Below are 27,401 nucleotides of genomic sequence, written 5' to 3'. Positions count from 1 at the left end.
TATGGTCTAGGACATTCTCACTTATACAAGTCCTTTGTGTTGGTGGTTGGGACCACTCTTCCGGAGTCCCCATGGCACTGAAAATCAATCTTCATAGTCACCCACAACTACTGGCTTCATGCAGATGGCTTAAGACTGCGTCTCTTCCACTAGAACATGAGGAACAGATTTGGGGCACACTTAGAAAAGAAACAGAGGGAAGACACAGTTTGAAAACTTTAATGGCCAAACTTTTGGGTGGGGGCTGGGGGAAGGCAGGATCCCACCCTGAAAATTACTTGTTGTGTAGGCCAGGCTAGCCTCAAACTCACAGAGGTCCACCTGTCTCTGCTCTGTGAGTGCTGGGATTTAAAGTGTGTATTCCTATGCCCACCCATGAGTCGAGCCTTTTAAACAGCTTGAGATACAATTCGTATATCCTAATATGTACACTTTTAGAGAGTAGGATTCTGGAGGTTTTTAATATAGTCAGTAAGATGTGACACTCTTCAACTCTGTCTGATTGGAGAACGATCCCCCCCCCCGCCATGTGGGGGGGGGGGCGTGGGGGCAGGGTTTAAGATTATTTGGAAGCATGTGGATAGGTATTCATATGAATGCAGGTGCCTATGGGGACCAGGAGACAATTTCAAGTATAGGTTCTCAAGAGCCATCCACCTTGTTTTCTGAGACAAGATTTCTCACTGGCCTGGCCTGGAGCTCACCAAGTAGGCTAGGCTGGCTGGGGAGCCGCAGAGATCTGCCTGTCTCTGCCTCCCCACCTCTGGGATTTCAAGTACCCCACTCCCATGCCTAACTTTTTCTCACGGATTCTGAGTGCCTGACTCCGGTCATCCTGCTTGTGCAGAAAGCGCTTTACCCACTGAGCCACCCCAGCCCTCACTGCAAAACATTTTAACCCCAAAAGAAACCCTCTGTGGTCCATCAGCAATTTCCTCTCCCCTCCTCCTCCCGCGCCCCCTCCCACCCTTCATCTCTACAGGTCTGCCTATTCTGGGAATTTCTCATAAATGAGATCACACTGGACTGGCGTGCTCTTTTGTAACTGACTCTGGTCACTCAGCATAATGTTTCTGAAGCCTTGCCTGTGTCACAGCCCGTGACAGCACTTTGTTTTCAAAGGTGCACAATGCACCGTCTCGTGGCTCAGTAGCTCTTTTAAAAGTCCCATTAATCGGTTGGTGGACAGTTGGCTGTCTCCACATTTTGGCTAGTATGAATAATGTCGGATTATTATGCATTTACAAGCTCCCCTGTGAACATATGTTCCCATGCTTTAATATTCACTGCTGAGGCGGGATGGGGGGATGAACCATACATGTGTTTGATACTTGTTTCAAACAGAGCCCAAACACTGAAACTGTTGCCTTCTTTTCTGTCCGCAGGCGGAAATGGTACATGGTGCTTTCCAGGCGCAGCGTGCTTTTCTTCTCATGGTCTCTCAGCACCAACAACCCCAGGAGGTAAGAGGGTATCATAATGCACGGACTGCCGACTGAGTGGGCAGAGTGAGACATCAAATAAATAAGACAGCAGAAGAGTCTTTTCCTTGTAGAAATACCTAGCCGTGTGTCAATACCACCTCTAATGGAGATGACAGTGTGGCATATCTCCCCTCTTTCTAGCCTTGGTGACAAATGTAACATATACCGACAACTGTGTGTGTGTGTGTGTGTGTGTGTGTGTGTGTAACACACCTAATTGAATGACAAAAGGCCCCTGTGATGTATCTTATTACCAATATATTAATGGTTTGACACACCTGTTTGAATGACAAAAGGCCCCTGTGATGTATCTTATTACTGATATATTACGATTTGACAATTGATGCCACCACTTTAAAGGTCGATTTACACATGTCACCTCTACGTCTTGTTCTTTCCTATTTTCATGATAAAGAAAATGCTTACACCGATTTTTAGTTCCAACTTTGTGTTGATTTATTATCGGACTGTTAACAGTTACAGGTAGCTTCTGGGCAAGGGGTGGGACTTTGCCCCTCCAACCCCAATGCTGGGATTTTTGTCTGATTTAAACTTGTGAAAGTCTGGTACCGCCTGGAAATTCCGTAATTACTTACTTTTCTTGTTGCTGTCACCAAGTACCTGACAGAGGCAACTTAAGGAAGGTAGGATTGATTTGGGCTCATAGTCTGAAGGTACAGCCCATCACGGCAGAGAAGGCTTGGCGGTAGGAGCATGAGGCAAGTGGTTACGTGGATCCCGATGGGAAAGAGAAATGGATACTGGTGCCCACTTAGCATTCTCCTTTGGGATTCCTAAAATCCCAAATTCAGTGTCATAGAACAGTGCTACCCACATTCAGTGTCTTCCTCCTCAGTTAAATCTCTCTAGAAAAAAATCTCACAGACACACTTAGAGATGTGTCACCTAGGTAATTCCAAGTGTAATCAAGTTGACCTTGAAGATGAGCCATCATCCCAAGTACCAGTGTGTGGGTTGTACCACAAGGAGTTCCTATTTAATTAGTCCAAGGAATGAGCTTGGCTTTGAGTAGGAGGGCTCCCCAGGTGACTCTAACTTGTCAATGGAGCTATAAATCCCTCCTGAGATGGACATGCCTCTTCCTTCTTTGTAAAAGAAGAGACTACCACAAAACCTGGGCGAGTCTGAAAGCGTGGAAATACTCCATGCTCCAGTCTTTCCCCTCGGCCTCTTCAACCCTAGCCTGGCAAAAGAGAAAATGACAGCCCTATGCCTTCTGGACTCTTTACCTTAGCCTTTCTTCTTTGACTGACTAGGAAAAAGTGGTTTCCATTGAGTCCGAGGTAGAGAAGAACTGACTTTTCTGCCCAGTGCTGCACTCTGTGGATGCTCTAAGCCTAGAACAAGAATCTTATCCATTGGCTCTACTACTTAGCACTGAAAAAAAAATCAATCTGTAAATGTCAGATAATGAACTAATGAACAAAAGGATGGGGCTCGGGTGTGGCTGGGTGGTAGAGCATACATTCAGCACGAGTGAAGCCCAAGCATCAGTCTCTAGCACAAGAAAGAGGAAGCAAGGGATGTGTCCCCATGAGCTGAGGCACCAGGACTTTGGCATTCCAAGACGATCCATGCTCAAGTATATTAGCTTAGTGTAAGGGGGAGTGTCTACAGTTTCCCCTTCTTGCTCTGCTGAATTCTTGGTTAAAAAAAAAAAAAGGTAGAAAGATGGTTTTAAGCTCCTGGTACAGCGATGCCCAACCGCATTGGCAGGTAAAATAAAAGCTGAGTTGTTGTTGCTTTAGTACCCACTTCTCTCTCTGACCCGGGAGTTCTTCTACTCCCTTTTCCTCTTAACGCAAAGCACACTATTCCGGAACTTCATCTGACAGAAAGGCAGATCAAGGAGGTCACCATCACAGCAGGGAAACATCCTGTAGCCATGTGTTGCTCCCCCCTGTGTGTGCTCTGCAAGAGGCGCCATAAAAAGTATTACCACAGTGAAAATGGCTCAGAAGCTGTGACCTACCTGGCCCTCTGTGTTGTGATTTCTTCCTTGCTCCAAGAGGGAGGGAATACTGCTGTAATTTCCCCTCTTGCCGACCTCCAGCAGAGCTTCTCAAAGCTTTGGTGGGCGTGCGAATCCCCTAAAGGGATGTCAGGTCACAAGTGGGCCACATTTACACAGTTTTCAGGTCAGTAAGTCTGGAGTGTTTACCAGGAACCCACAGTTCTAAAGTGTCCCAAATTAATGGGGAGCCTGCCGGTCCAGGCTGACTTGTGGCTGTGTAGCGTGCTCTCCCCATTATGCCTCAAGCTCAAATTCATTTCACCCAGAGAACTTGCTGGTAGGTGAACAAAACGAAATAAAAGAACGTAGACATGACTACACCTAAACTATGAAGATTTTTATTGTAAATATAAGGGAGAAAGCAGGCAGAGGGAAGAGTTCAGGCTGAGCATGGCCGGCAGACTAAACCGGACTGCCAGAGAAGATATGGGGAGGGAGAGCAAGAAAGATGCTTCCTATCAAAAGCGTCCACCCGGACCACGAGGCCAAGAAACCAGCAAAGCCAAAATGGCTGGATATTATAGATAGATCAAGCTAGGGGAAGGGAAACCCAAACCCTGGAAGGAAGAGGTTTAGGATATGGGGTGGGATTAGAAGTGCTAGAAGGAGCCACCGGCACTGAGAGATGCTGGGAGAGCTGGGAAGAGACACGGGAACTGAGGGATGCTGGGAGAGCTGGGAGGAGTCACAGCTGCTGAAGGATGCTGGGAAAGCTGGCCAAGGTCCGCTTTGATAAATTAATAGGCACCTCAGACATTTGTCCTGGGTTTCTGAGACCTAGTGGTGGGATATATTGTCTAGTTCATTAGGTTCTGGTGTGGGGCACAAGGCTGTAACAGGTCCACTATGGTTCAGCACTGCGGGTCTGTTCCTACATTTCGAGCGGTAAGACTCAAGCCCTTGCTGCCAGAAAAAAGCAGAATAGATTGTTAGGCTGTCCGAGTCTTAGGGACTTAGAAGAGCAGAGGTCTGCTTCTTAGGAACCCTGGGTGACTACGACACATGTGTAGAACCAGAGGCCAACTTGATGTGTGATTCCTCGTGAGCCTTCGATCCTGGTTCTTTTGTTTTGTTTTGTTTTTTTGTAAGATACAATCTTTCATCAGCTTAGGGCTCATCAATTCCTCCGAGCTGACTAGCCATTGATCTTCAGGGTTCTGACTGTCTCTGCCTCCCACATCACCACACCTGAATTGTTTTGTTTTTATTAATTTTTAAACACGGGTTCCAGAGGTGAAACTTGGGTCCTTATGTATACAGCAAACACTTCACCTACTGAGCTGTCTCCCCAAGTCGGAAATGATTTTTTTTTTCTTTAATTTGAGTTTGGGGCATGAAAGGGAAATGTATCTCAGGGCAGGAGAAGCTTCCTAAGAGTGTGTTCTGATTCGCTAATAAAGGTCACCAAAGCAGAGTAACCATGAGCAAGCCCGAGAAGCTCACTTAAGACTCTGAGCGAGGGAACTAAGTTTGTGTGGTGGTGTTGGACGTGGAAACTGGGGCCTTGTCTATGCTGGGTAAGTGCTCTGCAAAGTTAGCAACAGCCCCAGACAGGCCACCGAGTTTGTGGGAATTTGTCCTGCAGCACTAAGAACTAATTCAGGCGGATTTGATTGCCTTCTTTCTAGACTCTAACACAGGCTTCTGCACAGACCAAGATGTGCTTCATTGTTCTTCCACCAACCCCTCTATCTACTCCAGAATAAGCTGGAGAGTGGGCTCCTCTAGAGCCCTGACTGACAAGATGATGCTCAATTCCCAGTTTCTTTTTCTCATTTTGGAAACGTGTAACTGCTCTCTCACATTCTCTAATCTTAAAGCTTTTCTGTTTTCTTTTTTCAACCATGGCCCATAGAAAAGAAAGCATTGCTTCACCATTGCCTTAGTTAGGATTTCTGTTGCTGCAACAAAACACCATGACCAACAAGCTAGCTGGGGAGGAAAGGGTTTATTTGGATTATATTCCCATATCGCCATTTTTCATCTAAGGAAGTCAGGACAGGAACTCAAACAGGGCAGGAACCTGGAGGCAGGAGCTCATGCAAAGACCGTGGAGGGATGCTGCTTACTGGCTTGCTCTCCATGGCTTGCTCAGCCTGGTTTCTCATAGAACCCAGGACCACCAGCCCAAGGGGGACACCACCCACAATGAACTTGGCCCTCCTGCATCAATCACAGATTAAGAAAATGCCTTACGACTGGATCTTACAGGGGTATTTCTCAGCCGAGGTTCCCTCTTTCCAGCTTGTGTCAAGTAGACATTAAGGCCAGCAAGCCCAGCTGTCCACCTTCACAAAATAACAGTGGTTCTTCTTGTGTGCACAGCATTCTGATCATTTCCTCTTGTTTCATCCTATTGGCTCTGAGCTTTCATTGATGGTCTTTCTGTTTTCAAGTCTGACTCTGACCCCCTGAATCAATTTGACAACCGCCTTAAAACTCAAAAGTACCTGTATGTATAAATGTGTTGAAGTATCATTATTTTACCCTAAATAAGGTATAATTTTTATGTTCTTACCTATCCATTAAGGAAATGAGTGTGTGTGTGTGTGTGTGTGTGTGTGTGTGTGTGTGCGTGTGCGTGCGTGCATGCATTTATACTTGGGTGCCTATTTTCTTGATACAGTTTCATAGAAGCCAGACTAATTCTGAGTTTGCTATGTAGTCGAAATTTGCCTTGAACCCTTCATTCCCCCGCCTCCACTTCTCTAATGCTGGGTGTCCCACATAATACCAACCTCCAGCTCGAAATCTGAGAATTTTCAAGAGCAGAAACTTTGGACTTGGCCCACCCTGACTTGAATTCCAAAGTCTTGTACACATTAGCTCCCCTAATCCAAACATGAGAATAATAAACTGTCTCATGTCTTCAACTGTTGAGAATCCTGGGTCTTTTTCTAAGGAGCTACTGGAGAATTAGCCAGGTTAAATCCACCTGGTGTTTCAGCCAAACCAAGTTGTCAAGTAGCCCACCCTGGCTATGGCAAATTAAAGCTTCTAAGCCATGTTTTCTCCTCTTTGAAGTATGGGTAATAATCCCTAGAGTCATGAGGACTAGATGAGAAAAAGCAGGACAGGGTCAGGTGACTTAGAGTTAGGTGTTAGTCGGTACAGTTCAACCGTTTTAGCAAGAAGTCACCATATTGCAAAAGCTTACCAGAGTAACCCTTTCCTTCTCAGAGACGGTCTACTCCAGCCTATGTTATAGTTCACTCTTTGGTCATTCAAGGAGTGGGCATCTTCTCCCTCGAGTCAGTCCTCTACCATTGTTAGGTCCTCAGCTTTGACTTAGGGGAGAATGCGGGATTCCTTCCTAGGGTGTTTTAATGGGCTGGGCTGGAAGCATCTTAGGTCACCTTCGTTTAGACTCGTGGCTATTTCTAGCTGCAAAAGAAAGTTAGAAAATTTAATCCACCAGTATGCACAACATTTCCGGCATCTAAGACTACCAGAGTAGCTCTCTTGATCTGGCTGCAGAGAAGTCTTTCAGAGAGTACATGTGCTGTTTTTCCAAACTCCTAAGAGTTTTCTAGACTAAAACTTCATTACCCCAGCCATCCAGAGAAAGAATTAAAAAAGGGGGGGGGGGGTATCTGCTGTTATAGTTGCCTTTCTCATTTCTATAACAAAATATCTAACAAAAGCCACTTAAAGACAGATTGAGGGATTTGTTTGGCTCTAGATATGACAGTGTAGTTCATCGTGGGGGTGGGGAAAGGGAAAGGGAAGGGGAGTGGGGGATGGGATGCCACCACCCATATCCAGGTTGGGTCTCCTCTTCTCAGTTAAGTCTTTCAATACTTCCCCTGTACGCTCAACGTGGAGGCTCCTAGATGACTCCAGATCCAAAGGACAATGAAAATTAACCATCACGACTTTTAAAAAAAAATCCAGCAGATGACAGCGTTTGTTGCATTTGCACACAAATAGAGCTGTTTCTCCAGGAATACTTTGTAGCCACTTTAAGCACAAGTAGTTGAGTCCAACCTCATCTGCCTGTGGGTCATAAGAAGTCACATTATTGCCCAATATTTCATAATGCCAAAGTAGTCATGTGGCTTTGATCTCAGAGCGTGTCTGGGGTAAATTACTTGGTGTTCGTGGCAGGTCTGGAAATTGTAAGGGAAAAGCAAATGAGTGAACAAGGCCAAACTCTAAAGTGTTTCTTATGTCCATGCCCAGAAAACGTCACAGCATAGCTGCTAAGTGTTCTTGAAGGACTTAGCCACGATTAGTTTCATTAAGTTCTGCTGTCAGGGCCCATGTGACAGAGAACACCATGCGACAGATAAATAAAATTAGGATTTTTTTTTTTTTTTGGTGGCAGCAGCAGGAAAGGGGGGGTAGCCGGGTCTCAGTAACCGTGCTAGGCAGATTGACAAGCAAGCCCCTAAAGATCCTGTCTCTGTCCCCTCAACACTGATTACAGGTACACAGCGCCATACCTTAGTGCTTCCAGAGTGCTGGGGGTCTGAGTCCAGCTACTCTTGTGTGTGCACGGCAGGTAACCAAATGAGCCATCTGCCAGCCCGTATTTTAATGGGTTTTAAAATACATAATTTCTTACATTTATCTTGAAAACCAAAAATATAAAACAACCCTGTAAGAGAAATTTTTAAAAAGTAACCCCTGTCCGTGTCTTATCTGTGCCACCATACTCCATTGTGCCTTTATGTCACGATGTGGTCTGAATGGACCGTTCTGGGGAGGAGCAGCTCAGAATCTAACCAGTGGCCCTTTCTCAGATCCGTGCAAGATGCTCATTTCGTAAATACATTCCCGTCGCGACAAACTCGAAGACGCCCGAGGGCAGTAACGCATGCTTCGAATTTCTGTAGAAGCATGCAAAATAAAGCGTGTATATATATGTGTGTGTGTGTGTGTGTGTGTGTGTGTGTGTGTGTGTGTGTGTGTGTGTAACAGGTCCAAATCTGCCTTCCACATAGAAGCTGGTGAGTATTTGGTTTTGGTCTAGTTTGAAGCGGTATCTGGCTGTGTATTCTTGGCTGCCCTGGTACTCACTGTATACACCAGCTTGACTTCTAAGTCATGATGATTCTCCCACCTCGGCCTCCCCAGTCCTGGGATTATAGGCATACACCACTCTGCCTGGCTCAGTGGCTTGATTGTTTTCTAGCCAGCAGCCTTATGGGTAGGGTTCCACGTTTTAGGCAGAGACATAAGCAAAAAGAAGCCTCTGTTTTTCGTATTCGTTTCGTTTATGCGCACGGCACGAAAGTGACCTTGCCAGTTGCACCCGGCTAGTGATTGAAGGCTGCCGCCCTCATTGGCCAGAGATGGGGGTTAATGAAGAATGAAACACCCTAGAAGGAAGCGAGAGATGTCGGTTGTGTGATATCATCGGGGTCTGCTGGAGTTGACAGCCTGAAGTTAAGCAGGCAGGACTGAATCCTAACAGGAAAGCTAATCACCGACTTATCAGGATGCGGGGAGGAGGCTGATCTAAAAAAACGAGAGAGCGAGAGAGAGCGGTGCTGACAGTCTTCGCCCAGACTGTTTGCTTTAGCAGCATAAAGCGGTGATGAGCTGTGAGCTCTGACTGGGACTGGTAGCATTATAGCTATTTGGAAGCTCACAGCTTGTGGAGGCAAAAAGGATTTGCTAAGATCCTGTCCCGCTGAACTGTCACTCGGGGTGGCTTTGTCGTTGTTGTTTTTAATCTGATAAGGCACATTAGCTCATCTCTCTTTGTGTAAGACCCGAATCAGATAATGAACGTCTGTCCAAAGGAAGTGAGGTGATTAGCACAGGCTGCAGATCTGGGAGATTATCTGAGGGGTGAAGGTTCATAGAGAGAGAGAGGTTGTCCTTTGTTTCAACTCTCTCACTCCAAGTTTGTTAGAATTTCAGATAGCTTCGGTGATAAATACCACACAATGGATAAAACCGCATTTATTTGACTGAGGCATTTTTTTTCTTCATTATCCTTTTCTTGTTTCATGTCAAGATCACTTTGAATTCTTTATAAAATAATTATCGGCTGCTTATCATTCTTTACTGAAAAAAAAAAAAAACGAAACGCCCTCTTGCCGGCCATCGTAAACCCGGTATCAAAAAGCTGGAAGGGTTACAAGATCACTCTCAAGACCTGAATCAAAAAAAAAAAAAAATCAAATTTAAAAAGAAGTTGCTGACTCATTCACCAAATCTTAGCTGCCTTGGAAGAGCCTGCTGGGGCCTTTTCCTCAGATGTGCCTCTTGGCTGCTGCTTCAGCAAGCCCTAACTGAAGTGGTCTTTTCTGGACAGAGTTTTCATCTTCTTACAACGCTGTGTATGTGAACCGTGCCAGGCGAGGAGAAGGGAGTTCCAGCTGGCATTCCGAGCTGGATGTGCTGTCATAAATTAGCTAGCCAGGGCGCAGTCCGTGACTTTTTATGGTCATGTTCTATATTTGTATGTGCTGGGGGGGGTGGGGGGAGGATGGATCCCGTGAGCAAACCACCGTTTGATATTGATACAGGAGTTTTCACCCGTACCGTACTTTTTAAGTCAGCTCTCGATGGATAATGCGGCTTCTCTTGAGTTCTGAAGTTAAAAAAAAAAAAAAAAAAAAAAAAAGTCGTCCTGAATAAACTTTATATAATTGTCTTCAGAATGAGACAAACTGCTGTACATGCAGCTCATTGAGATGCGCTGTGCCTTCCAGAGAGTCTCACAGATACGTTCCCAACACGAGCCAGGAGAATGAGGACCAAAATTCCTTTTACACGTTTTTTTTTTTTTTTAAACTTATTTCCTGACTTGGATGATAGAGGATCTTTGCATCCGTTTGTTTGGGAGAGATCGAGAACTTCTCAAACCAGTTGAGAGAGAATTTTTGAGAGAGAGAGAGAGAGAGAGAGAGAGAGAGAGAGAGAGAGAGACTATTCTTTCCCTTTCTATTCTGCATGTCTCTTCCCCCGGCATAGCTTAACATTTAGTTGCTGGTGGCAAACGCCTTGAGAATCTCTCCCCCGCCCCCAGCTTGGGTATTTATTCCCTTTTGTAAACAATAGAGGAAAAATGTTTTTGTCAGGCCTTGTGAGTTGACCGTGATGGGAGTCATGCCCCCATATCTGGAATCACTTCTGAGGTGGATGTGCCTGTGAGCAGTTCCTTTCTATCTCTGTACGTCTCTCTTCAGACTCCAGCCCTCTTTAATCTTCAACCCAGCGAGTCCCTTCTCTGAGCTTTTTTTTTTTTTTTTTTTTAAACAAACAGCTATTGGATGCCTGTCAGAGTCAGTGCCTTTAGCTCTTGTACGTCATCTATTATCTCATGTGTGGGATTCTGGTCCTCTGTGAGAGAAGGACGCTGGTAGTGTGATTTTCATGGTCCATGCAGTCCTGTGTTTTGGACTGACAAGACAGCTTAGTACGTAAAGCCACTTGCTGCGGAACCTAATGACCTGAGTTCAATCCCTGGAAGGAGAGAATTGACTCAAGCAAGCTGTCCTCTGAAAAACGTTTAGCACATGTGCACATGCCTGTGCATGCATGCACGCAAACACACGCACACACACACACACACACACACACACACGCACGCACACACCAAATAAAATGTAATACACATTTTAAACAAATTCCTGTATTTTGCAAGTTATCTCAATGTTACCACCAGTAAGCTTTAAACCCCATCACCAGCACTCTTCAATCACTAAGGAACATATGAGTACCCTTTGTGTGTATGTTTGTGTAGATGTATGTGTTTGTTCACATGCATGTGGAAGCCAGAGGTTACCGTAAACTCGTCCCCAGTTCCTCTCCACCTTATTTTGTTGTATGTATACGGACTGTGTGTGCCTTTTGTCTGTGTGTTAGCATGCATAAGGGAGCATATTGTGTAAAAGCACGTGAAGCCCCAAAGACTAGTTTGACATCAAATGTCCTTGGTCACGTCTCTCCTTTCTGAGACAGGGTCTCTTGCTGAACGTGAGCTTTGGAATCCAGCTAGTCCCAACTGCCGAGCTGTCCCTGTCACTGCCCTCTTGGGTACTGGAATTGCAGACACACTGCCACACTTGCCTGACTTGATGGCAATCCCAGCTCAGGTCTTCATGCTTGCACGGTTTTAATCCATGAAGTCATCTCCCTAGCTCTCCACCTTGTTTTTTTTGAGACAGTGTTTCTCACTGCACCTGCAGCCGCCTGATTCTGCTAAACTGACTCCCCTGCCTCCAGCCCTAGGACTACAGATGATACTATTCTATGTATCCACACCTCACCCGTCTGCAGGTGTTGCAAGCAGGAGTTCAGGTCCTCGGGTGCTATAAACATTTCATGGGCTAAGACACATCCCCAGACCCGTATCTGCCTTTTGGATTTCTTTCATGGTAGCCTTGAACTCCCTGGGCAGCTAGATAGTTAACTCTCCCTGTGTCCACACTAGTGACATGTTCCTGTGTCATTTGGGCAACATCTCCCAGTTAACTGTTCCATGCCTATTTTCTGTCTCCTCAACAGGACATGCTAAGAGCTTCAAGTACCTCCCAAGCTAATGTGTCTTTGTTGTTATGACACGCTGTGGTCTTAGCGATGTTCAAGTTTAATCCAAAATGACTCAGGGTCCTGGTCACATTAGATTGGTTTAAAGACTAAAAGCTGTGGTTAATGAACCACAGTGGCTCAGGCAGGGGAATGGAGCAAAGTGACATTTTTATTTAGTATCATCCAGTTGTCCGTAGACACACACACACACACACACACACACACACACACACACACATACACACACACACAAGAAAAACTGAAATTTGGAGGTGTATTTGGTAAGGCTCGAAATACAAGTTGAGGGTACGGCTGGGGAAATTGTAGCCTCATAATGACCACATAATGAGCCTTGAAAGACCGTTGCTCACAGGAATTTAGGTAAGGGAGAATTAGAAGGTGAACAAGCCCGTGATGCTTGGAAGGCACTTAAACTCCAAGAAGGACAACACTGTTTCCCTTAGGCCTCTTTTACAAAATGAGAGCCTCTGAGGGTGCCTCGGATGACTCTTCTAGACGAAGAGCGCTAACGATGACAAATGATCACAAGCAGATTTGGGCGACAGATGTAGCTCAAACACTGGGTGATTAGAGACTATAGGTTCTGGGAAAAGCATGCTGATTAAATTCACAAGGGCTGTGGGAATCCAGCTGGCCTGATATTTAAATGCTATAGGGGAAAAAAAAGTGCCAATTAAGGGGTTTCTTCCCTGTAAGGAGTCTTCATGTAAATTGTGAAAAGTGGTGCTTTCTTGTGCCAGTGAAATTGCTGTAAGTGTCCAATATCTGGCCTCCGGAGCAGGAATACTGCAGTTTGAACTACAGAAAAGGCACCACAGAACTTCAGTGTTTATCCCATCTCTGTGCAGACGCTCTCTCTCTCTATGGAATAATGGCCAGCACATCACACAAATTGGATTTAAACGAGTCAAGCAACGGGGGTCCCATCATTTTCTTTGGCTGAGCATCCTAGAGTAGAATTTGGACAGGATTCTTCTTGGAAAGTCATAAATTGGATTATCTTTTCCCACAGGGAGAGGGCTATAATTTGAAACTTTATTTTACCAGCTGGAAATAAAGCGCAGAGCAGCCCAACTCCACATCATAAAACCTAAGATACGATCAAACCTTTACAATGACTTAAAATAGGGAAGATTGCTCCAAGTCCTAGACACGGTTATAAACATACTAATCACGTTGGCGATTGGAGGCCCTTGTATACTGTAGCTGCATATTTGCTCATGAAAAGACCTGGGCTGGGGAGATGGCTTCAAGGATAGATGGCTTGCCCTGCAAGGTTGAAGATCTAAGGTCGAGCTCCAAGAACCTTTATAAAGCCAGGCACAGCAGTAAGCATCTGTAACCATAGTAATCCCGTGGAGAATAGAAGGTAGAGTTGGGAGAACAGCTAGAAACTTGTGAGCCAGCTAGTCTGGTGTATCCAGTGGAGAAAACAAAAAGACACCATCTCAAACAGGGTAGCTGTTGAGGAGTGATACTTGAGGTTGTCTTCTGACCTCCACACATGCCCCAGGCCTGTGGAGCTGGTCTCGAGATCACTCTCACTTGTGTTCTCTCCCACACACACATACAAACGTCTGAACCACCCCTAGTGGAAGGCATGTAACTCACTCATCTCTAACCAGTTATGGGACGCTTGCTGCAAGCTTTTCTTGCGCTGGTGCTAATTTCCGTTGATATAAAATGTGAGGTTAGGATACGTTTTCTGGACCATTCCTTCATGCACGTGGGTGTCCCCTGCTCACGCACAATCTGCAGTGTTCCCACTGCCAGAGCTCCAGGGTCGTTCGTGCCTTTCCCCTCGTCTCACATGTCAGTGACCCCCAGGGGTCCGGTCTCTACAGCTGGTGTGACTTTTCTTATTCTCTTTCTTTCCGTCAGGTGTGTGAGTTTGTCAAGAGCAGTCTGGACTCCCTGCTGTTGGCTGACTCAGGCCTTAGAGCAGACCAAACAAAGTCCACACAGTGAAAATTGAAAAAAGAAAGAGAAAAATCTGTATCATAAGTTTCCCATCTGAAACATATAATAATTTAGGGTGGAAAAGAGGACTCTGGGTTTAAGGGGTGCTTGCCACACAATCCCGGGGACCTAAGTTCAAACCCAGGACCTTCGGAACAAGCTAAGTGTTCCACAAATATTTGTAAGCTCTGAGGGATCTGAAGTCTTCTCCTGGCCTCCAGATTTATGAACACAAACACACACACACACACACACAAACACACACACACACACACACACACACACACACACACACACACAAATAATAACTTAATATTGCTCTTCAGAATCCCAAAGGACTTTCTGTAGAAATTCCATTAATCATCAGCATCTTTAAAATCATTTTTCTTCAAAAGTTAGAACTCTTGTGTTTTGCTTTTTGAGGAAAATGGGGCTTGGTTTTGAGATCACCCTGTTATCCAGGATGATCTCAAACTCCTGAGCTCAAATGATCCTCCTGCCTCAGCCTAGTGAGCATGATAGGTGTGCAACCCTGTGGCTGGCTGTTTATCCTTATTTTCTGTCTGTGGTCAGCATCTCCTAGCCTAAACAGAGACATTTAAAAAAAAAAAATTCTGTAATTCCCCGATGCTGTCCCTGAGATAGAAGTGGCCTTTCCACAAGTAGCAACCAAAGAATCCCAGTATTGAGGTGTCTTTCCTGCAAGGTTCTCTGGGCTCAGGACTTCCTAATTTTCTATAGCTCAAGGCTTACACAGGAAGAGAGACGGGCCGGGGCAGCGGCAGCGTGCAAACATTACCCACATCGCCATGGTGTGTAGGAAGCCGTAAAGGAGGGAGGCTTGAGCCAATGGCATCCACCTCAGAAACCATTCTGCTCCTGCTTGCTTCTCTGTGTCTTTGTCCATCAGCCTCCAAGGCGGGAAAAGTGACGTGTAGGAGTTAATTATTAAGAAAGCAGTGTTGAAGGGCTGCCCACACTCTTGGAACATGTCAGCCAGCTGGCTTCATCGCCTTCGCATTTTTTTTAAACAGCGTTTTGAGTCAGGTTATCCTAAACTTAGTTGTTTCTGCAACATTGACTCTTCTGGCTCACATGTTTTCCCTGACATTCGATCGATTTAATCGTTGTCATATACAATGAGTAACCGTGGGCAGAAGCCCAGAAGCCTCGGGGAAGGGTCCATGTGACAGACTGTGATCGTCCTATACTCCTGAGCAATGAGTGCCTGCCCCGTGTTCAGTGCTTACAGCCGGGCCCAAAGCACACGTATTATTTACTTTTCTCTTTGCTCAGATAAAATACTCAACAAAAGCAACTTAAGGGAGAAAAGACTTACTTAGGTTAACAGTTTGGAAGTCATGTCTATTGTGGTAGGGAAGACTAGGAACAGGAACTTGGGGCCGCTGGTCAAATTACATCTACAGTCAGAAAGCAGCTCCCTTGAAGAATTTCTCTCCTGAACTACTAACTTCTTTAAGTATTTTTCCTCCTTTATATAATAAAACAATTCTATGTGGTCTACTCCAACCAGTTTCTTTCTCTGTCTTCCCCTCCTCCTATAGCACTCATTCCTTTAAGATGTCTTCCCTTACCATCAGAGAAGGCCCTAGCAAACCTGGTCTCTCCCTGATCATCTCCATTCATTTCCACAGGGCTAGTCACAGCTGCTGCTGATGCCCCCGGTGTGTGCGTCCAGGTAGAGGGAATTCTTCACTTTAAGTTCCGGTGTCCCACGTACATCTCAAATACTGTTGGTCCGGAAGCACACACAGCCCTCAGCCACTCTCTGTTCTCTTCCTTCACTCTCCCTAGTCATGAGACCCCGGGCTCCCTGCTGCTTGTTTTAGCATGCCCAGGACCCCTTGACTTTTTTCTCCTCCGTTCTGCCATTAGGTCCCTGTGTCCTGTTGGTGCACCCAGCCTGGAGCCCTTTGGGATCCCAAACCTTCCCTTCATACCCTTTATTTATTTATTCCTTTATCCTCCTTCTGAAAGGAAGAAAATAAAGTAGGGAGAAAGCAAAGAACAAAGGAAAGAAAGGAAGCCAGAGAGAAAAGAAGAAAAATCTGGAGAAGGGAGAGAGGAAAGGCACTGGAGCCAGGGAAGAAGGGGAAGGGACGGCAGCTCCTTTGTAGCTTCAGATGAACTCGAGGGCAAGCTTGTTTATTTCAGTCCTGAAATAAAGCACTCAGAGCAGAAAGCACTCCACCTCCCATCTGCAAACAGCGTGAAGTGGTCTTTGTCTGCTCCGGTAGGTCCCCAGCGCTCTCAGCAGCTATCACAAAACAAAGCAAACAAGCGGAGAACTCAGCTAATCTCTAATCCTGCTACCATTCCCACAGCCTGTGGGAAGCTTCCAGAGGGGGACTCTGGCAATGCTTTCAATTTACTGTTTGCCGCAGGCCTAGCGAACCACCCTCTCTAGGCAACCCAGATCCTCTGAGGGCGTACACTTTGCTGTGTGAAGGGAGGATGGGCAGAACATCCTTCTCCTCCTGGTCAATGACCTGTGTGTGTGTGTGTGTGTGTGTGTGTGTGTGTGTGTGTGTGTGTGTGTGTGTGTGTGTGTGTGTACGCACATACCTATGCTCAGAGAGCTCAACAAACCTTATGCTTCGCGTGTGTGCGTGCTTTGTCATTAATACTGAGCTGGCAGGGACCCGAGGCCTGGCCTTGCAAGCCTAGCAGGATTCACCAGGGGAAAGAAACGACAGATGGAAAAGCCCGCAGTATCTTCTGCTCTGGTATCACACGAGTTAGGTCTCAAACCTTTCCCAACCCAGCTACGGAAAATGACTTGGTACAAATCTATTTCTTCTGAACAACAGATTGTTGGCTTTTTTTTTTTTTAATTCAGTGGGTTTCCTTTCTTTTTCATAATTAAATTGGAGCCGTCCGTATTGACTTCTAAGTTATTTAATGTGTGTGTCTTCCCCCCGCCCCCTTGTTGTCTTTTTGTTTTTTGTTTTTTGTTTTTTTCAAGGCAGAGTTTCTCTATGTAGCCCTGGGTGTCTTGGAAATTACTCTGTAGACCAGGCTAGCCTTGAACTCACAGACATCTGCCTGCCTCTACCTCCCAAGTGCTGGGATTAAAGGTGTGTGGCACCACCACCTGGGTTCGAATCTCCCCCCTTCAGAAGCGTGCTGTTTGTCTTTATCCATTTGCCCTGCTATAGCGAAGTGCCTGAGGATGAGTGTGTAGTGAACACAAGTTTATCTGTAGGAGTCTGAACACGGGGATGCCCAGGACATGTGGGAAGGCCTTCTGGCTGGGTTATTCTGTGGTAGAAGGCATCACTTAGGCAAGAGAGAGGCGCCAGAGGCTAAACTTGTCCATCTGTAAGGAATCCCCCGCCACCCCCACCCCCGAATAGTAGCATTAACAGAAAGACAGAACAGCACATGCCTTAATAATCTTAATGAGGTCCCACCTTTAATACTGTTATGATGTAGTTATCTTCCAGTGGGAATTACAGAAGAGACAACATTGAATCCATAGCCACAGACACATAACCTCATTGGCCCACTGTCCCCCAGCATGTCACCTCCCAGCTGATGATATCAGTGTTCTCTGTTTCTAAGGTCACATCCTGGGATGCCTGCAGTTAAGGCGTCAACATAAGAAGTTGGGGACAGGGAAGTAATTCAACCCACAATACTAGTTATGTCAGGGAACATCTCCACACTCTGTCTGTGGGTGCAGATACTCTGATTTGTGCCGGTTGCTCTAGAGTGACCATGATCATGTTAGCTCGCATTCCTCCATAGTTACAGTCCAGTCGGGAAGCTGTTGACATTAGCCTTTCATTCAGGTGGATAGCCTGGGGCCACTTGTTCATCTTCCTTTAAGGATTCCAGTTGTCCAGTGATGGCATTTTATTTGTGGGACGGGTTTGCTGTTAATGAAACCCGTCATGGGTGTGTGAGTGATGGGTTGCTATTCTGTCTTTCCGTCATCTTGCGGCTGGTGACCAAGGAAAAGTATTACCACTGACAAAATTCATTCTTATCAGTCCAGGACAAATGTGATCCAGTGCTTAGTTCTAAGCCCTTTCTTTGTTCCAGCATTGATTCCTTTCCTGCCTTGATTGACAGCCTCATGAACATATCCCCCAAGATGCATCACACACAAGGGAACATGTAAACGCAGTGTGAAGGTTGCTAATGAGCAGCTGGCCACGCTGCAGGGACATATACCGGGTTCCACAGGGTGCGGACAAGGTAATGACAAAAGATACAATTAGATGGGGATTGGCTATGACAGCCAGACAGCGTTGGGCTTAGGTCCTGTACCAAAGAGCACGTGCAAAAGAGGAATGTGTGAGAGGAAGGGTTCCCATACCATTGTGGCACTCAGGACCCTCTGAGATGATGTATTCCTATTGGCGCCAGCTCCAGCCCCTGGGCCACAGAGCCCTCAGGAAGTTCTACCAGAAAGGTCTCTTAGAGATTTGTTGGCAATATTATTTTAGGAGCAAGAACTGCCCAAAATTATTGATCACTGATCGGTAATATGGAGAAGGTTCATAGTCACAACCTATACACAAGAGCATCCTGAAAACAGGAAAATGGAGGCCCTTGCTCAGAAAAACAGTTGCATCAGTTCTTTCTTCCGTCCCCTCCTACTTGGGGTTTTGGACGTCGACTGAGAAGTAAAGAACACTGAAGGAAAGAGGGTGTGTACCCAGACTATGTGATCAGATCATAGTCCAATGGTCTGAGACAAGAACCACTGTCGCAGATTAAAATGAAAAAAATTAGCAAGAAGCGCTTGGGAGGCAGGAGGACTGTGAGTGCAGGGTCATTCCTCACCACAAGTCTGAGAGATTCACCTTACTTTTGTTCCCTGAAGCTCTTCTCTGATAGTGAAGATGTTTCTCACCAGGGAAAGACATCACCAATAATTTCTACCTTCAGTGTCACAAGCCTGACGGGTCCCGTTCCATGTGTCTGACCTGGGTGGGGCTTCTTCTCAGGTAAATGCTCGTAACAAGTGTTCCTGTACCAAATTGTTAGAAGCCACAGCCTGGCTCAAATGACCACAGGCCGCCTCTTTGTCAGAAGCACGCTGTACATCTGGTGGCATCGCGCAGAGTAATGCGGTATGTCTTACCATTTTAATTTTAATGAAAAAAAAAAAAGAAAGAAACTACATCTGCCAGGCTTGTTTGAACTGACAGGATAAATATCGTGTTTCGTTGCCAGTTTGTAAACACCCCCCATTTCATCCCTACCTAATACGGTCCCTGGATAGCTCATAAACTGAAAGCCCTCGGGGAATATAAATGGGTCTGAGCTTACATGTTGTGGGGTGGATTCTGGGGGCAGTGTCGGTGTGGAATTAAGTCCCTGCAGGTAAAGCACACAGGAAAGAAAAAAGAAGTGTCTATCGTAAGAACCCCATTGAGAAAACATTCTCTAGAGTGGCTAGTACCCGCCTGGGACACCTGGAGATACTGTGATTACAGATGGTGGGTGCATCGTGCCATTGTCTTAGGAGTCACTTCCCGTTGCTTCTTTGACCACAAACTGTCCCCAACCAAAGACGTCACTTTTCCCCCTTTGAATCTGGAAATCATTCTTCAGGAGTACGCTATGGACAGCTTCTGAAACGAATCCAAAAATGCAAAACTCAAGATAGCATTGTGCAGTCTTTCTCCATACCCATCCAAGAGAGCAGAACAGAAGACAGAAATAGCAACAGATTCTCAGTCCTGGGGAGAGGGTTTTCGCCTCCCCCCAACCCCTACCCAGTCCTGACAGGCATGCTGATGGCACCTTATATGAATATTTATGAGGAACAGAGACCTCAAAATTCTCGTATGGCCTGTAATAGCATGATGTAGCATCATGCTAGGTAGTAAGACTTCATAGACAGATAGAGATCAAGGTCCACAGAACGTGCCCAGAGACTGACGTTGACGTGGGGGTGGGGTGTGGTGGAGGGAGCTTTTTTTAAGCCTAGAGCATAGGAATCTAGTTACAAAGGCCACCCACTTTTCCTAGCCAGCCTTGGTGACTATGGTTGTTTGAATATAAAATTGCCCGCCCCCCATAGGCACATGCGTTCAAAGGACTGGTGGTACTGTTTTGATATATTGTGGAACTTTTAAGAGGGAGAGCCTTGCTGGGTACCTGAGTAACACTGGGGTAGGCCTTGAGGCCCTCTAGGCCAGCTTTATTCCACTTCTGTCCTCCTCTCTCTGCTTCCTGAGGAGCTGCGTTTCCTCAAACTGGACCCAAAATAGCTTCCTCCTCCTTTACATTGATTCTTCTCAAAGTATTTGCTCGCAAGGATGAGAAAAGTCACTAATACTGATGACACACCAGTATGAGAGAGCTGGCTCTGAGAACCAGGAACACAGTAGGCACACTGACTGAGCCTCACCCTCCTGGCACCCATGATAGAACCCTTTGCTGTGGTATAACTGACAACCCTTCACCCACTCATCTCGTTCTCCTGTAAACCCCTCTTCCTCTCAGACACTGTTCACTGACCATGGATAAGGAAGGGCCATTGATAATGAAAGGGTTTGGTAATTATGAGTAAAGTCATCTACAAAGAACTGTGGACCTGCCAGCCAGGCCTTCCCTGACCCCCCTTCTGTATTCTGAATGTTCTTTTCCTTCACTGTCAATAAACAGATACTTCAGAGAGCCCTCCCCTCTCAGGCAGGGTTCAAGGAGGAGTAGGGAGGGGAGAAGAAGGGAGGTGAGGTCAACTTCATGTTCCTGTGGTCCATGGCATGATCCCCAAGGGCAAGGGCGTGGGGTAAGATAATCTGTATTCACTGCTACCCATTCAATGTGTGAGCGAGAGGACACTTGGCATTCAAGTTCTAAAATTTGAAAATCCCTCATACTCAATTTCCTATGTGCGTAGGAATGTGTTCTAAAAGCCAAGAAGCTAGAAGCACCTCACAGAGCAACAGGACATGGAACCCAAGACCAATCTGAATACTTTCAGGGTGCAAGCATAGATCACATTTTTATATTTATGACGAAAGACATCATAAAAACACTCCTCGTGTTCCTTAACAAGCAATCAAAAACCATTACCGAGATCTGAGAGACACGGGAGCTGAAACTCTTCTCGCACCCACCCGTAATCTAAAGGCCGAACCACCATGCTGGTTAAGATTCAGGTGTGAGGTAGGGGTGTGAGGAAATGGAGGCCGCTGCTGGCAGGGGATGTCAACGGTTGCAGCCACTGTTGAATCAAGATGGAGGGGTCTCCAAAAGTGAAAAAGAAATGTCATAGAATCCAGCTACACTGCTTCTGGTACAAACCCCCAACCTCTGGTCTACACACACACAGCAGAAGAGGGGGTCTATCTGGGAGAAGGGAGAAAGAAGAAAAGGGGACTGAGGGAGGGCAGTGGGAGAGGGGAGTGAATGAGAACAACGCATCGTGATCCGTATGTCTGAAAACAGAAAAAGACTGAGGAAAGGGGTGCCCCCAAAGCTGCGTTACACTGCTGTGGACTTCCCAGCATGCTTTGTGTTCTCGTAGTATGTTACTCCGATGGTTGACACAGGCCCCTGAGCTGCTGCCACGCATGCGCACCATCTTTCTATGGCTCCCGGAAGTAGCAGGCTCCTTTGATTTATCAGCAAATGGCCGCTGCTGGCAGCCTCCAAACGGCACCTTAGAATTCTCTGCTGGCTCCCTCCGTCGTGCTCTACGCATTAGCCCAGCATTTCGTTCCCGTTTTTTACAGTATTATTGCATCTTCTAGATAAATGTATGTGTGTGCGTGTGTCTGCATGCACACATGCATCCATGTATGTTCTCACCTGTGCCAATGTGGAGAGCCAGAAAGGGCCTCAGGTGTGTTGTTCTACCACTGTCTGCCTACCCCTTTGAGGCAGGGTCTCTCCCAGAACATTTTCTCTGATACGCTGAAAGCCAGAACACCCCAGAGATTCTCTCATCTCACGGCCCCCTCTGAGCTGGGTTAGAGGCCTGGGCTGGACGCCTGCTTGCTGGAACCTGAAGGCTAGTCCTCATTATTGCTTAGTAAGCACTCTTAACTGCTGAGTCATCTCCTGAGCTGCCACACTCCATTCCCTTTTTTTTTTTTTATCATATTCTCTTTTATTTAAACTTATTTTGATGGCCATTTTACCAAAAGCAATCTACAGATTCAATGCAATCCCCATCAAAATACCAATCCAATTCTTCAAAGAGTTAGACAGAACAATTTGCAAATTCATCTGGAATAACAAAAAACCCAGGATAGCTAAAGCTATCCTCAACAATAAAAAGGACTTCAGGGGGAATCACTATCCCTGAACTCAAGCAGTATTACAGAGCAATAGTGATAAAAACTGCATGGTATTGGTACAGAGACAGGCAGATAGACCAATGGAATAGAATTGAAGACCCAGAAATGAACCCACACACCTATGGTCACTTGATTTTTGACAAAGGAGCCAAAACCATCCAATGGAAAAAAGATAGCATTTTCAGCAAATGGTGCTGGTTCAACTGGAGGTCAACATGTAGAAGAATGCATATCGATCCATGCTTATCACCCTGTACAAAGCTTAAGTCCAAGTGGATCAAGGACCTCCACATCAAACCAGACACACTCAAACTAATAGAAGAAAAACTAGGGAAGCATCTGGAACACATGGGCACTGGAAAAAATTTCCTGAACAAAACACCAATGGCTTACGCTCTAAGATCAAGAATCGACAAATGGGATCTCATAAAACTGCAAAGCTTCTGTAAGGCAAAGGACACTGTGGTTAGGACAAAACGGCAACCAACAGATTGGGAAAAGATCTTTACCAATCCTACAACAGATAGAGGCCTTATATCCAAAATATACAAAGAACTCAAGAAGTTAGACCACAGGGAAACAAATAACCCTATTAAAAAATGGGGTTCAGAGCTAAACAAAGAATTCACAGCTGAGGAATGCCGAATGGCTGAGAAACACCTAAAGAAATGTTCAACATCTTTAGTCATAAGGGAAATGCAAATCAAAACAACCCTGAGATTTCACCTCACACCAGTGAGAATGGCTAAGATCAAAAACTCAGGGGACAACAGATGCTGGCGAGGATGTGGAGAAAGAGGAACACTCCTCCATTGTTGGTGGGATTGCATACTGGTACAACCATTCTGGAAATCAGTCTGGAGGATCCTCAGAAAATTGGACATTGAACTGCCTGAGGATCCAGCTATACCTCTCTTGGGCATATACCCAAAAGATGCCCCAACATATAAAAAAGACGCTCCACTATGTTCATCGCAGCCTTATTTATAATAGCCAGAAGCTGGAAAGAACCCAGATGCCCTTCAACAGAGGAATGGATACAGAAAATATGGTACATCTACACAATGGAATATTACTCAGCTATCAAAAACAACGACTTTATGAAATTCGTAGGCAAATGGTTGGAACTGGAAAACATCATCCTGAGTGAGCTAACCCAATCACAGAAAGACATACATGGTATGCACTCATTGATAAGTGGCTATTAGCCCAAATGCTTGAATTACCCTAGATGCCTAGAACAAATGAAACTCAAGACGGATGATCAAAATGTGAATGCTTCACTCCTTCTTTAAAAGGGGAACAAGAATACCCTTGGCAGGGAAGAGAGAGGCAAAGATTAAAACAGAGACTGAAGGAACACCCATTCAGAGCCTGCCCCACATGTGGCCCATACATATACAGCCACCCAATTAGACAAGATGGATGAAGCAAAGAAGTGCAGACCGACAGGAGCCGGATGTAGATCGCTCCTGAGAGACACAGCCAGAATACAGCAAATACAGAGGCGAATGCCAGCAGCAAACCACTGAACTGAGAATAGGACCCCCGTTGAAGGAATCAGAGAAAGAACTGGAAGAGCTTGAAGGGGCTCGAGACCCCATATGTACAACAATGCCAAGCAACCAGAGCTTCCAGGGACTAAGCCACTACCTAAAGACTATACATGGACTGACCCTGGACTCTGACCTCATAGGTAGCAATGAATATCCTAGTAAGAGCACCAGTGGAAGGGGAAGCCCTGGGTCCTGCTAAGACTGAACCCCCAGTGAACTAGACTGGTGGGGGGAGGGCGGCAATGGGGGGAGGGTTGGGAGGGGAACACCCATAAGGAAGGGGAGGGGGGAGGGGGATGTTTGCCCGGATACCGGGAAAGGGAATAACACTCGAAATGTATATAAGAAATACTCAAGTTAATAAAAAAAAATAAAATAAAAAAGAATGAAAAAAATAAACTTATTTTGAGAATTTCATACATGGGCACAGTATTTACACCATTTCCATCTCTCCCTTTTCCCCTTCCAAATTCCTCCCAGGTCCCCCCAACTCCCTATCAGATTATTGACCTGTTTTTCTTTATTATTGTACACACACACACACACACACACACACACACACACACACACACAAACACACACCCCTGGACTTATGGATATGCCTAACCTGCCGAATCCATTTCATGTGGCTTGTTTGTATATGTGCCTAGAATTCTTTCTGTATCAGCAGAAAATGAGCAGAGTCCTTCACTGCTGTGCATACAGGACTCTGTCCCTTGTCCCTCACATACCCCCAGGTCTGTCCCTCCTCCTCATCCTTGCCATTGCCTTCCTCCATCAAGCCTCTTGGACTGGTCTTTGCCTCTGACTTGGAGCTGTCCTGAATGCCATCTTACTGCTCAGTTGGGTTACCCTACACGTCTAGACCACCCACACAGGCCTACGAGGTGACTCCATAGTTCCCGATGACACAGGAAAGGATCCCCAAGGTCACATCCCTGTCTAGTTTATCAGCCTCATCCCTCAGGCCTCAGAGGCTTCTCAAATCCTCGCCATTTAGGAAGCATCTGTGGTCCTCTCAGCCTGGAAAACCTTTTCCCCCTTGGATTCCTTCCTATCCTTAAGAGTGAACACTTGGTGCCCATTTGGGTTGTCCTGTCTGACTGTCCGTTTAGATCAGTGTCTTTATCCCCCACACACATTCCCCCACTCTCTATGGCTCAACCAGTGAGTGCCATGGTGACTGCCGCCACCTTCTGTGTGGAGCTCAGAGGCAGGGACGTGAGAGTCAGAGTCAATGTCATGCTACAGGGTGCTTCGATGGGTTTTATGCTCTGTTTAAGGAAAATATGCAGATTACAGGCAACGACCAATCTTCAAAATGAAACACCTTTGCCTACCGTGGCTAAGACCCTGGATTTGATCCCAGGAGATGGGAGGAAGATGGGTAGGGAGAGAGGAAGGGAAGGGAAGGAAATGGAAAGCGAGTACTCAGCCACAGAGCCACCGGGAACCTCTGTGTGAGGGAAGCAGTGTGGATTGTAACGTCTCTAGATAACCCCGATTTGCCTTAGCTCTGTTGTCGTTTGCACGACGAGTTAGCGCTCTTGGCCTTTGACGGGACCTGTAGATGTCCAGGGAGGAGGAGGGCCAGGAACATGGACCATCTGCTGCTGCATATCCCTTCTGCCATAAGCAAATCATTGTCTCGGAGTCCAGACCCAAATCCAGGACCGACTGAGGTGACCTGGCGTTACCTCCTGCTTGAACACCAATGCACTCCCGGGATGCATGTATGAAGCATGGTGGTGCATCATCTAAACCCAGCACTCAGGAGGTTGATGGAGGAGGATCACAGGTTCAAGTCCAGCCTGGACTCCATAGAAAGGGCCTTCCTATATAAGTTTTCCCGTACTATATATTATTGTGCCCAGTCTGGATGTGATGGTTTTAGTTGTCAACGTGACCCAGTCTGGCCCTGGGAAGGGAGTCTCAATGAGGACTTGTCTTGATTGGGTCGGCCAGCGGGCAAGCCTGTGAAGGAATTTTTTTAGTTAGATTCGTTGAGGTGGACAGACCCACCCTGGATGTGTTCAACGTCATTTCATGGGCTAGACCCTGGCCAGGGTAAAATGGAAAGGAAGGGTTGAACACTGACTGTGGATGGAGCGGGGCTAGTTGCTCCAAGTACCTGCCACCTTGACTTTACCACAATGATGGGGTGTACCTGAAATTCTAGTCCCCCTTTTTTTCTGTAAAGTTTGCTTTTCCCTGAAGTTGCTTTTGCCAGCAACAGGAAATGAGACTAAGACGAGGGTCTTCAGTGTCTTTCCAGTGTATCGTGTACTTGGACCGTATCGGGTACCTTCCCCACATACATCCCTCTTCCTCTCCCTCTACACTCTCCATAGTCTCCTTCTCTCCCCTAGAGCTCCTAACCCAGGTTTACATATCTATTATAAAATCTAGAATTTATAAGTAAGAGAAAACGTATGATATTTATGTGGTCTGACTTATGCTGCTTATGTGACGTACCCCAACACCCACAGTGCTAACTGAAGAGACATGGCATGCCTTCTCTTTCTGAACCTGACCATACGCTATGCGATATTTTAGCTTCCTGCAAAAGCATTTTGCCTCTGCCTGTCCTATCTGAAGCTGCGTCATTTTCTGTGATTGTGTGTGGAACTGTAAGTCTGTGACCTCATCACAGCTTCCTGGTTGGCTATAACTGAGCATCTGCATGTCCCATTTAGGGTTGAGCAACTCTCTGGTCTCCTGTTCTGTGCACCATTAGCAGCCGTGAGTCTCTGTATAAATCACCATCTACTGCAAAAAGAAGTTCCTCTGATGAGAGCCGAGAGGGGCACTCCTCTGTGGATATAATAATGAGTCATTGGGAATTGGTTTAGTGACAGTAATAGGTTATCCTCTCGGGCCTACAACCTTCCAAGTTAACAGGTCCTTTGGGGTATTTTACCACAGCAATAGAAATGAAACTAAAGTACTTGTGAGTTCTAGAAATGTACGTTAAAATGAAGTAAAGTGTTGCCTTCTTTAGATAGGCTATATATTTTTACTTAATTTTTTTTCCTACAATATATTTTGATCATTTTCTCCTCTCCCAACTCGTCCCAGATCCTCCCTAGCAATGACAAGAAGTGGGCACGACATCCCACCCTTACCAAGAAGTAACTTATGATGGATGAGCTGCCGGCAAAGGAAACTCGGTTTTCCACCACGGCTGTGTTTTATCTCTGCTCTCTAGATCATATCTGACTTTCTAGAAGCTTCACTTTTATTCCTCACAAAGGCATCAGTTTCTGTTCATTCATCCGTCCATTCTGTCATCTGCTACAGGACACTGTGGTACTATGAAAACATAAGCCGTGTCCCAAGCTGCTGCTCAAATAACAAGGCTAGCTCAGCAAGCCAGCCGACCGTCCTACACACTGCACCTCCGTCCATAGCCTCAAGTACTTGAAATACAGCGCAGCAGAAGCCAAGTTCAAAGATCTGATCTCCGCGTCAGCCGGCTAGTTTCAGGATATAATGAGTAACTGACCTGGGAATTTAATAAAAATAAATTTACCACCAGCCACACACTGTCCCCATAAACTCGGGC

The 27,401-nt window shown here is 46.0% G+C and overlaps 1 protein-coding gene and 1 long non-coding RNA gene across 5 annotated transcripts in view; one reads left to right on the top strand and one right to left on the bottom strand.

The window, feature by feature from the left end:
• The window catches only part of Cap2 (cyclase associated actin cytoskeleton regulatory protein 2), a 149,220-nt gene that overhangs the window by 59,799 nt on the left and 62,020 nt on the right, over positions 1 to 27,401 (top strand). For all 4 annotated transcript variants that reach the window (XM_006253754.4, XM_006253753.5, XM_039095302.2 and 1 more), the window contains 1 exon segment: positions 1,386 to 1,463. In XM_006253754.4, coding sequence (XP_006253816.1) covers positions 1,386 to 1,463 — 78 coding nt within the window.
• On the bottom strand, positions 9,031 to 21,616 carry LOC134482694 (uncharacterized). Its single transcript, XR_010059111.1, has 2 exons — positions 20,128 to 21,616; positions 9,031 to 19,598 (listed from the first exon to the last, which is right to left on the bottom strand). It is a non-coding gene; the product is annotated as an uncharacterized LOC134482694 (long non-coding RNA).

The sequence above is a fragment of the Rattus norvegicus genome, chromosome 17 (assembly GCF_036323735.1).
Source record: "Rattus norvegicus strain BN/NHsdMcwi chromosome 17, GRCr8, whole genome shotgun sequence".
Classification (NCBI taxonomy): domain Eukaryota; kingdom Metazoa; phylum Chordata; class Mammalia; order Rodentia; family Muridae; genus Rattus; species Rattus norvegicus.
Note: the sequence above shows the minus strand (reverse complement) of the source record. Positions and strands in the feature narration are given on the sequence as shown.